The 11,748-nt window shown below is 32.5% G+C and overlaps 1 protein-coding gene and 1 pseudogene across 2 annotated transcripts in view; one reads left to right on the forward strand and one right to left on the reverse strand.

Moving 5' to 3' along the window:
* Positions 1-6,317, reverse strand: part of LOC143251774 (tyrosine-protein kinase Src42A-like) — a 36,300-nt pseudogene extending 29,983 nt beyond the window's left edge. Inside the window, exon 1 of the transcript XR_013028650.1 lies at positions 5,185-6,317. The product of XR_013028650.1 is annotated as a tyrosine-protein kinase Src42A-like (transcript). The remainder of the gene's footprint in view (positions 1-5,184) is intronic.
* A 1,005-nt stretch (positions 6,318-7,322) lies between these two features.
* On the forward strand, positions 7,323-11,564 carry LOC143254003 (uncharacterized). Its single transcript, XM_076508702.1, has 3 exons — positions 7,323-7,354; positions 9,691-9,805; positions 9,947-11,564. Exons 2-3 carry the CDS (start codon positions 9,728-9,730, stop codon positions 10,730-10,732), a joined length of 864 nt encoding a protein of 287 aa, XP_076364817.1. The 5' UTR covers positions 7,323-7,354; positions 9,691-9,727; the 3' UTR covers positions 10,733-11,564.
* Positions 11,565-11,748: the final 184 nt, after the last annotated feature.

Here is an 11,748-nt window from a genome sequence, read left to right on the forward strand (position 1 = left end):
TCAGTTCTATTCAAGTTAGTTCTTCACAGTAGATCTTATAAGAAGTAAAAACAATTTTTGTATCCACTTTGATATGTGAATATCACCGTTTGTAATGAGATGGTTCAAGGTTTAAGCTCTGTGTACAACTTTTTCATATTCACCCAAAGATCCACAATCGACATATGATGTGGGGACCTTGAGTGTTTAAGTTCAAGAAATATGTGCTTCATGAATAGTCTGTTTCAGTTCTATTTAATTTCATTCCACACAAAGTGTTGTGGAGGTTACAAATGTCAAGCGTTTTTTAAACACAAATCGAATAGCTTCTCCACGAAACGAAATTACTCTGATCGAATAGCTTCTCCACGAAACGAAATTACTCCGAGATAATTTTGTGCCGAGACATTTGATTTTGTTACTGTTTCTAATTTTCTGCCCCTGTACAAATTATTTACATGTTTTAAGCTCCTAATTGATTATGAAATAATGGAAAATAAATACCCTATTTCTCCTCCTCTTATTGGTATATACCAGCATTCAACAAGTGTGATTGGTTTGTTAAATGTATGAATAATTACTATAAACCTCCTGAAGAACCAATTACCACTGCTTCAAATAAACAAGGTGTTAAAATGTACTGACAGTAGAAATTCACCAAAAAAATAATTATTTGAACTTTTAAACTCTTAAGTAATTTAAGTATATTTTTAATTTGTATTTGGGTTTATACCACTACCATAATTTGTTACTTTTAACACAGTTATGAGATTGTAGTTCATTGGAAATAGACTTCAACATAATTTCACATAACAAGCCCACTTGTACAAATAAGTATCCATGTTTCATATTATAAATGTGTACATTTTGTAATATCAAAATCTTTAGTACTATATACTGTTTCCACACAATATGCAGTTTAATTATTTATACACTACAGAATATTTCTATAACAAACAAAACCAGTAGAAAGATGTAAGAATATGTGTGTATAAAGATAGAGCTTTAATGTTCAACTCGAAGCCTAAACTTACAACCAGCTTTAATGTTCAACTCGAAGCCTACACTTACAACCAGCTTTAATGTTCAACTCGAAGCCTACACTTACAACCAGCTTTAATGTTCAACTCGAAGCCTACACTTACAACCAGCTTTAATGTTCAACTCGAAGCCTACACTTACAACCAGATTTAATGTTTAACTCGAAGCCTACACTTACAACCAGCTTTAATGTTCAACTCGAAGCCTACACTTACAACCAGATTTAATGTTCAACTCGAAGCCTACACTTTCAACCAGCTTTAATGTTCAACTTGAAGCCTACACTTACAACCAGATTTAATGTTCAACTCGAAGCCTACACTTACAACCAGATTTAATGTTCAACTCGAAGCCTACACTTACAACCAGATTTAATGTTCAACTCGAAGCCTACACTTACAACCAGATTTAATGTTCAGCTTCGAGCCTACACTTACAACCAGATTTAATGTTCAACTTCGAAGCCTACACTTACAACCAGATTTAATGTTCAACTCGAAGCCTACACTTACAACCAGATTTAATGTTCAACTCGAAGCCTACACTTACAACCAGCTTTAATGTTCAACTCGAAGCCTACACTTACAACCAGCTTTAATGTTCAACTCAGAAGCCTACACACAACCAGCTTTAATGTTCAACTCGAAGCCTACACTTACAACCAGATTTAATGTTCAACTCGAAGCCTACACTTACAACCAGCTTTAATGTTCAACTCGAAGCCTACACCTACAACCAGCTTTAATGTTCAACTCGAAGCCTACACTTACAACCAGCTTTAATGTTCAGCTCAAGCCTACACTTACAACCAGCTTTAATGTTCAGCTTGGAGGCCTACACTTACAACCAGCTTTAATGTTCAACTCGAAGCCTACACTTACAACCAGCTTTAATGTTCAACTCAGGCCTACACTTACAACCAGCTTTAATGTTCAACTCGAGCCTACATTTACAACCAGCTTTGAATGTTCAACTCGAGCCTACATTTACAACCAGCTTTAATGTTCAGCTGAAGCCTACACTTACAACCAGCTTTAATGTTCAGCTCAAGCCTACACCTACAACCAGCTTTAATGTTCAACTCGAGCCTACACTTTGCAGCCAGCTTTAATGTTCAGCTCGAGCCTACACGCAACCAGCTTTAATGTTCAACTTCGAGCCTACACACAACCAGCTTTTAATGTTCAGCTTCGAGGCCTACACTTACAACCAGCTTTAATGTTCAACTCAGGCCTACACTTACAACCAGCTTTGAATGTTCAACTTGGCCTACACTTACAACCAGATTTAATGTTCAACTTGAAGCCTACACTTACAACCAGCTTTAATGTTCAACAGGCCTACACTTACAACCAGCTTTAATGTTCAACTTGCAGGCCTACACTTGAACCAGCTTTAATGTTCAACTTGAAGCCTACACTTACAACCAGCTTTAATGTTCAACATGAAGCCTACACTTACAACCAGCTTTAATGTTCAACTGGAAGCCTACACTTACAACCAGCTTTAATGTTCAACTGGAAGCCTACACTCACAAACCAGCTTTAATGTTCAACTGGAAGCCTACACTTACAACCAGCTTTAATGTTCAACTCGAAGCCTAAACTTACAACCAGCTTTAATGTGCAACTCGAAGCCTACACTTACAACCAGCTTTAATGTGCAACTCGAAGCCTACACTTACAACCAACTTTAATGTGCAACTCGAAGCCTACACTTACAACCAGCTTTAATGTTCAACTTGAAGCCTACACTTACAACCAGCTTCAATGTTCAACTTGAAGCCTACACTTACAACCAGCTTTAATGTTCAACTCAAAGCGTACCCTTACAGGCAAGTTTTTCTTCACACATAAAATTATACCTAAACAAATCAGACAGGAGACTTCCCTGTGATAGAATTTCATTTTAATATTTTTACAGTTCCTTACACACTTAATTTCAAACTGCTATGAATGAGAAAAACTAGTTTTCTTTATAAATATCCTCTAGATAGGCTGACTGATGACATGAACAATTTAAAAATCTTCTGATAATAGAATTTTGACGTCATGTAATAAATTACATCTTTTTTTTATTATAAAATTTTTAATAATCAAATATTTCATGTTAAGTATGCACAAAATACTTTCTCACAAAAGTCTGGTTATGGTGAATTATAAGGCCCTAACTACAAACATTATTTTTTAACTTGTAATATATTGAAGGAGGTTTTACCTGTAAAACATTAATAAATGGAACTATGAATTTTAAAACTAAGTTTTAAGTAATTCTTTCATATGGATTACACACAACAAATAGCATGTTGTACTTCCTTTACAATTATAAACTAAAGATTTGATGTGTATTTTATTATATAATTTACTTTCAAACACATATATGTCTGTTTTTTTATTTCCTATCTAAAATTCCTATGCAAGTAAAAATTAATTAGAATAGTTAAGCCTTCTACCTCACCATAACCTAAACTTAACTAAAATCACACAAGCTGACTTGAAAAATATAAATATTTATACATTAGCTACTTGGGAAAAAATAACCTTTGGCTTATGATTAATATCTAGGTCTTATAATGATATGAACATGTAAGAACTTATGGTTAATCTGACTGGTAATGATACGAACATGTAAGAACTTATGGTTAATCTGACTGGTAATGGTACGAACATGTAAGAACTTATGGCTAATCTGACTGGTAATGATACGAACATGTAAGAACTTACAGCTAATCCAACTGGTATTGATACGAACATGTAAGAACTTATGGTTAATCTTACTGGTAATGATATGAACATACAAGAACTTATGGCTAATCTGACTGGTAATGATACGAACATGTAAGAACTTATGGCTAATCTGACTGGTAATGATACGAACATGTAAGAACTTATGGCTAATCTGACTGGTAATGATACGAACATGTAAGAACTTATGGCTAATCTGACTGGTAATGATACGAACAAGTAAGAACTTATGGTTAATCTGACTGGTAATGATATGAACATGTAAGAGCTTATGGTTAATCTGACTGGTAATGATACGAACAAGTAAGAACTTACAGCTAATCTGACTGCTAATGGTATGAACATACAAGAACTTATGGCTAATCTGACTGGTAATGATACGAACATGTAAGAACTTACAGCTAATCCAACTGGTATTGATACGAACATGTAAGAACTTATGGTTAATCTGACTGGTAATGATACGAACAAGTAAGAACTTACAGCTAATCTGACTGGTAATGATATGAACATGTAAGAACTTATGGCTAATCTGGCTGGTAATGATACGAACAAGTAAGAACTTATGGTTAATCTGACTGGTAATGATATGAACATGTAAGAACTTATGGTTAATCTGACTGGTAATGATACGAACAAGTAAGAACTTACAGCTAATCTGACTGCTAATGGTATGAACATACAAGAACTTATTGGTAAAGATATGAAGATGTAAGAACTTATGGCTAATCTGACTGGTAATGATAATGAACATGTAAGAACTTACAGCTAATCCAACTGGTATTGATACGAACATGTAAGAACTTATGGTTAATCTGACTGGTAATGATATGAACATGTAAGAACTTATGGTTAATCTGACTGGTAATGATACGAACAAGTAAGAACTTACAGCTAATCTGACTGCTAATGGTATGAACATACAAGAACTTATTGGTAAAGATATGAAGATGTAAGAACTTATGGCTAATCTGACTGGTAATGATACGAACATGTAAGAACTTACAGCTAATCCAACTGGTATTGATACGAACATGTAAGAACTTATGGTTAATCTGACTGGTAATGATACGAACAAGTAAGAACTTACAGCTAATCTGACTGGTATTGATACGAACATGTAAGAACTTATGGTTAATCTGACTGGTAATGATACGAACAAGTAAGAACTTACAGCTAATCTGACTGGTAATGATATGAACATGTAAGAACTTATGGTTAATCTGACTGGTAATGATATGAACAAGTAAGAACTTACAGCTAATCTGACTGGTAATGATACGAACAAGTAAGAACTTACAGCTAATCTGACTGCTAATGGTATGAACATACAAGAACTTATTGGTAAAGATATGAACATGTAAGAACTTATGGCTAATAATTATACAATTAGTAACAGTATGAACAAGTTATAACTTACGGCTCTGCTTCAATTGATTTTAATTTGGCAACATAATTAGATGGTATATAGCCTTCTAACTTGTTAGCTCTCGATCTTGAAAACCACCACTCTCCTTGAGTATCATTTAATATTTCCAAATGTTCACCTTTTTTGAAACCCAAATCTTCATCTGTTCGGGCATCATAGTCATATAATGCAACATATATTTTTGCAACGGTGCCAAGAGTACAGTCAAAATTTGAAGAAGCCGAATGTAGAGTCGACTTGTCTCTTTTTAATTTTACAGTTTCATGACGAACATGTCCAAGGGTTTGTATTCCTGGCTTTAACTTGTTTACCTTTAATGTTGGAAGACCAGATTCGAGCTTTACTGAGACTTGCCCAGCGTGTGCTTCGTCTTTCTTGACCTTCGAATCTTTCGTATTTTCACTCCCAGAACGATCAAAACAGTTACCCATGACTGTCGATCGCAAACGTCTTAGTGCTACTACTAGTAGTCAGCTACAACTTTAACTTTGAATTTAACTTCCATAAATGTAAGCAATGTGACTTAAGTTTAGTAATATCTTTAACTTACAATTTATTAATATTTCTACTAGTAGTAAAAACTTAAAAGACGAAATATAAAACGTATTACTATTATTAGTAATTAGTATTAAAACCTAATTATTACAGCGATCACATTCTTTCACTTTGATAAACTAGCTTTACTCACATGTAAATATAAAAATTATTAAATAATTTAACAAGTGTTAAATTTAATATAAAATTCAACGACAGGACTAACAATAGTTTCTACCCCAGTACTGTATGCTAACACTAACAGTAAAAAGTCGACTAGCATCGACGTTTTGGTTTTACGTCAGTATTCATTTTACAGATGTATCTCGTATAAAATATACGCCAAAGTTAGGCTTAGATTATACTCGAGCTAAGCATCTGCGCTGCATAAAGTAGTGCTGCCGCATAAATCTTTATATTCTTTACTTATTTATGGTTCAACAAGTAAACTCGATTGATCAGTATCATTACTTTAATAAATGAAAAATTTTAAACGGATTTTTATAAGATAAAAACGCCAATTTTTCAAACTATTTTTCTTCAATACCTTCGTTGAACTACATGTATTTAGTAAATACCACCGAACTTTATCGCTGAGATTTAGGAAGAATGTTGCGCCGTCTGTTCATATTGGAAAATTTTATTCTTTATTTATGAAACAAATTTGTCAAAATTTCTAACGTTTCTCGTACACATGTGTATATATATTTGAGTAGGGGACACTTCTTACATGCGAGTTTTTATGTGTATGTGTATATAGATATATTTATATACACATGTATATTTGGCTATGACAATTTATGGATTGGTTGTATGTTTTTTTGGTTTTTTAATTTTATGCAATGCTACACGACGGCTATCTGTGCTAACCGTTCTTAATTTAGCAATGTAAGACTAGAGAGAAGGCAACGAGTCATCACCGTCCACCGCCAACTCTTGGGCTACTCTTTTACCAACGAATAGTGGGATTGGCCGTAACATTATTACGACCCCACGGCTGAAAGGGCAAGCATGTTTAGTATGACTGGGATTCGAAGCCGCGACCCTCAGATTATGAGTCGAGCGCCCTAACCACCTGGTCATGCCAGGCCTTGGTTTATGAATTTATTTAAATATGTATAAGTAATACCAAATAGAGTTATTTTCCTTTATTTTGGGTATCTATATATTCTTTAGAACATTCTATTAGCTATTTTTATGTTTGCTGAAAACCTATTTTTAGACAGTGCATCTATTTTCCTGTTTGTAAACAGCTTATAGAAGGAACTGCCATTTTATTACTTAAATGTTCATTAAATATATATTTAGAAGAAGTAGTCAAAATCATACTTATTTTTCCAAAATATTAATTTTCAACACATTATGTCTGACTTTTAGACATGTAACAGAACATTATATTATTATACGTTACATGAAATATTCTGCGCATGCGTCACTGGAAGATTTTTTTTCGTTCGTGAAACGGCGCAAACCAACAACTATATGTGATGGATCATTCAATAACTGCGTTCAAAAAGGCAGCGTATACGAGTCAGGTCAGTTCTGTCAATTTTCATTTGCTCCATATTCCATAGATCTTGCTGCAGAGTAAAACAGATTTTTCAAATAGTTCGCTTATTGACAAAAAGTAAGTATTAGGTTTAATTCGGAGAATGGTATTTGACTAGCCTACCATATTGTTCACCATTAAGAGTAATAAAACTAATTGCTGTCTGCAGCAATATTGTAAGAGTTTCAGTGTTAACTTTAATTTGTTATTATTTGTTTTTAAATATATATTATTTGACAAATGAAATAGTGTAATATCTTCTGTGTTTATTTTACTAATGCTTTAAACATATTTGTTTAAACGAATTTCGAAACATGTATACCCGAAACGCTTAACCACAACTATACAATATCTTGAATAACTGTTGTTTCGCAAGATGAAAGGTAACATACAAAAATTGATATACCTAAACAAAAACTTTTAATTTTCTTTTCTTTTTTCAAAATTTATGGCAGGTGCCCTTCGTCAGGCAGTTACGATCATGCTACATTGAAATTGGGCACGAAAAGAATCGCTGCGGGGTTGAGAAATGGAGTGGTAACTTGTACTATTGTATATCCGAAAGTAAAATCCGGAGGTTTTATATATATATATATTTGAACCAAGAAGGATGAGCTAAACTGATGCTAATAAATTAAAATGTAATGAGTTTACGTAATATTTGTGTCTGTTTTCACAGTTAGACACGCCAACTTCACGCAAAAGTCATCTGTTCTCTTAAATTACTTTTAAACATGGAGTTAGCTTTTCTCTCTCTTTCAGTTTAATGTGAAGTTATCCATTGGATATAACTACTAACTCACCTGAACTTGCTATGCTTTGTTTTTAATAATTCATTAATGCTAGTGGGAAAATTAAGTATTGTTTATAAAATTTGGCAGTCAGAAAATCCCCCTGTTTCAACTTGATATGATATGAAGTCATCCATGTTATACAGAGCTCGCTTATAGACATGAATTAGACAGAGTGCGTTTCCTATAGAATTCGAGAAAACTTGTCATTCTTGGAGATTTTGACTTAACTAAAATATAAAAAATACAAAAAAATCGAAATTAGTACACTCGAGTAATGGAAAGAAATGAACCAAAATATGAAATCTTCTGTGTCAGGGAAGTTTTTTTTTTTTTACTCTTTATTTCATAAAAATGATTCAAATCACTGTTTACTGGTTTGTCACTATACTAACTGGTATTATATCACTCCGGCAGACATCTCTTCTAATACGGATTTGTATTAGTCATGTTAATAAAAGTATAAACTAAATAATCATCTAAAGTTTATAAAATAAACTTTTTCTGCCTACCATATAATGGATATTTTTTATGGGCGCTGTTCTCCAAGTTTTAACATTATTAACATAAGTTAATAACAATATTACTTTTTCTTCTCGGTTTAAGTCGAATCCTGTTTTTTTAATATGGATGATCTGAACGTGTTCCATTCGGGCAATGTTTTAAATAACTTAAAAACTTCAATATATTGTTTTTAAGGTAATTTCTTAATGGTAGTGAGAATAGCTAATATTTCTTGTTTATTTGAACATTTTGTTGTTCTTGTGTTTACTAGATGCAACTTGTAACAAATAAGATTATTACATTAATTTTGGACAATTACTTAATATTAGGTTATTATAGCAACAACTCCCAGACCATTCACTCACGTGGCAAAAAAAAAAAATAAAAATCGGAAAATGGATGATGCTTTAGGGGTCACAATCAGGTATACAGTGTTGTAAAACCTGCAAAGAGGTGGTGAATGAAAGCCATCCCCACTATACTGAGAATAGAGGGTCATTCTTCTGTATTGAACGTGTTGACAGCTGGATTTGTAAGAACTGTTTCACAAGTGTCTGAACGTGTATAGAATTAATTACGAACTCACAATATTATTTTAAAATGCCCTAAGTATCCTTTGACAAGTATATATAAGTATTAAATTAACACAATTAATACTATTCTTGTCATTATTTTAACGTTCAGATCACTGTCGGTAAATGACAATAAGTTTGTTTAAATCAACATAATAAACCTTAAATTAAATGTACTGAAAACCACAAAGTATTGATTTACAGATTTATTAAAAAACAGCACAAAATCTGTATGATTTGAATAATCTTCTCCCTAAAATATACCATAATATCTTTACAAAGAAAGTGTCTAATTTGGATGATTAAAAATTTCTTTGTCACAGCATAAACATTGCATAAAAGAATATAATTCGATATTTTACAAAGACGTAATATAATGTTATTATCAAACGCGTCAAAACACTGAAATAACTGAATATTAGTCGCCGTGTTTGATTCGATTTAAATTGAGATTAAAACAATAAAATTCACGCTCTTTATTTGACCAATGTTATAAATATTATTACCCCTTTACATATATATAGTTTGTTTGTTTTTGTGTGTTTAGAACATTTGATATTCAGAAGAAAAAAGTGTGCCATATTATGAACGAAGAAAATGAACACGACACTTTGTTAGGTGTTGAAGAAGGAACTACTGAACAGGAAGTCAATGATCGTGCAGTATGTATACTGACTTCTTAATTCACAGCTGGCTAAAATAGGCTAATAAAATTATATTAGAAAGTTAGATAAGATTCCACAGGAATACAAAATAAAATTAGTAGATGTTCTATTATTAGTGATCTATTTTTCACTTTCCAGTTTGAAGAAAACGTTTACACGGGAGCTAGACCTAAAGTCCGAAACATCGAAGATACAACAAAACGAAAAAAAACGCGTATTATATCTCATGAGACGTCAATAGAAACTTCAAAGGAACAGTTGATGAATACAGGAAATGGTAAGTCTACAGATCAGAAGGGAAGATATCAAACAGAACAAGATCTCTCAAGTATTAGAAAATCGCGTGATACAAAATGCTCTGGTTTTTTTGGAATTCGTTCATACGTGTATGAATTTTATGATTCTGTCAGGATACCAGATTCTCAATTATACGACGAATTTGAAGATTATGATTTTCGTTATTTGGTTAAGCAGGGAAAGAAATTTCGCAGAAGTTTTTGTTGGAAGGTGGCTTTTTGGTCAGGAGTAATGTTACTTGTGTTCGGAGTAATTTTACTATTGTTAGGCCACTTCGCACCAGAGAAGAAAGTTGTCATTGGTCAAAAAAATAACTTGGAAATTATAGATCGTTCGGCCCAACTCTTTAATAAAAATTTGGGTCTCTGTAAAGTGATTGGTTTGGTAGTATTTTTTATAGGTTTTGTGATTGTGTTAGCCGTGTTTATTCTGCCAAAAGTGGTATTTAAACACGCAAAACATGACGTTTCAGATTCCGAGGAAGGTTGCGATTTCAATGTAGCTTATTCACAACAAACAAGCCAAGATAAGATTCCAGCGTCGGAAAAGTTAACAAATGTTCAACCAAAGCGCAGTGATGGAGATAGTGTAATCATGACAAATAAAGGATTGTGTAAAATACATTAAGAGTCACAACCAATGTTTGTGAACGTTGGACTGTCTTTTACTCAGATTGATTTAAGATTGAAATGCAGTTTACCGAATACTCATTGATGAGAAAACAATATACACGAGTTACAACAATCAACGTATTTATTTAACCTTTTATGTGCAATACTGTATTGCCTTGTACATTTCATGGGTAACATTTTTTTGTTAAAGCCAATGTATTGAGTGTCTTAGCCAATACTTGCCATTGAACTTAACTTGCAATTCTCCGGTACTATTTTATTATTTAACTTTGAATGTTTTTTTTTGTTTACGTTTATCATTTGTTACGAAACATTTTACTTAACTGTGTCTAGTGTTTGTGCTACAAGTACACGTTAAAACGTGCATTTATATCACATCAATAAGAAATTTGACGACTGTATAAAAATTGTATTAAGATTTTAGTTGATTCTTTGCATAATTCCTAAAATGTTTTCTGTTATTAACTAACGTAAAGTTATTAAACCTAAACTCAGTGAACTATTTTCTGGTTATGTACATGGTTAAACATTTATATATAATTATGTTAATATGTACATATAAACTAGAATTAAACTCCTTTAACCATCACTGTTTGTTCAATCCACAAAAAAGACTGCACTAGTCGTTTCATTTTCAAAGAAACTTGAAAGGTAACTAATTAACTGCCAATAAACAGTGCAATTGACCATTACATTATAATACCCTTCAGGTCAAAGGGCCAGAATATTCAGCTGCATACTTTGATATTATATGTTGAAATGGTTTAATTACTGGAAGGTTGATACTGAACATAAGAAAAATAAATTTGTTTTTAGGAACTAAATGTGGACACCAAACTTCAAACAAAACTCTTGTTTCTTTGGTCTATTATTTTAAAATCAAATCCTGTGATATTAGTGATGAATGCTTGATGTTAGAGTTACTTTACTTGTATGAAATCCCACACTGAAAACAACTTGTATATCGCAACCTAAGTATTTTTCCTTAATAGAAAAATATGCTTTCTTTAA

Source organism: Tachypleus tridentatus, chromosome 6 (genome assembly GCF_004210375.1).
Source record: "Tachypleus tridentatus isolate NWPU-2018 chromosome 6, ASM421037v1, whole genome shotgun sequence".
Classification (NCBI taxonomy): domain Eukaryota; kingdom Metazoa; phylum Arthropoda; class Merostomata; order Xiphosura; family Limulidae; genus Tachypleus; species Tachypleus tridentatus.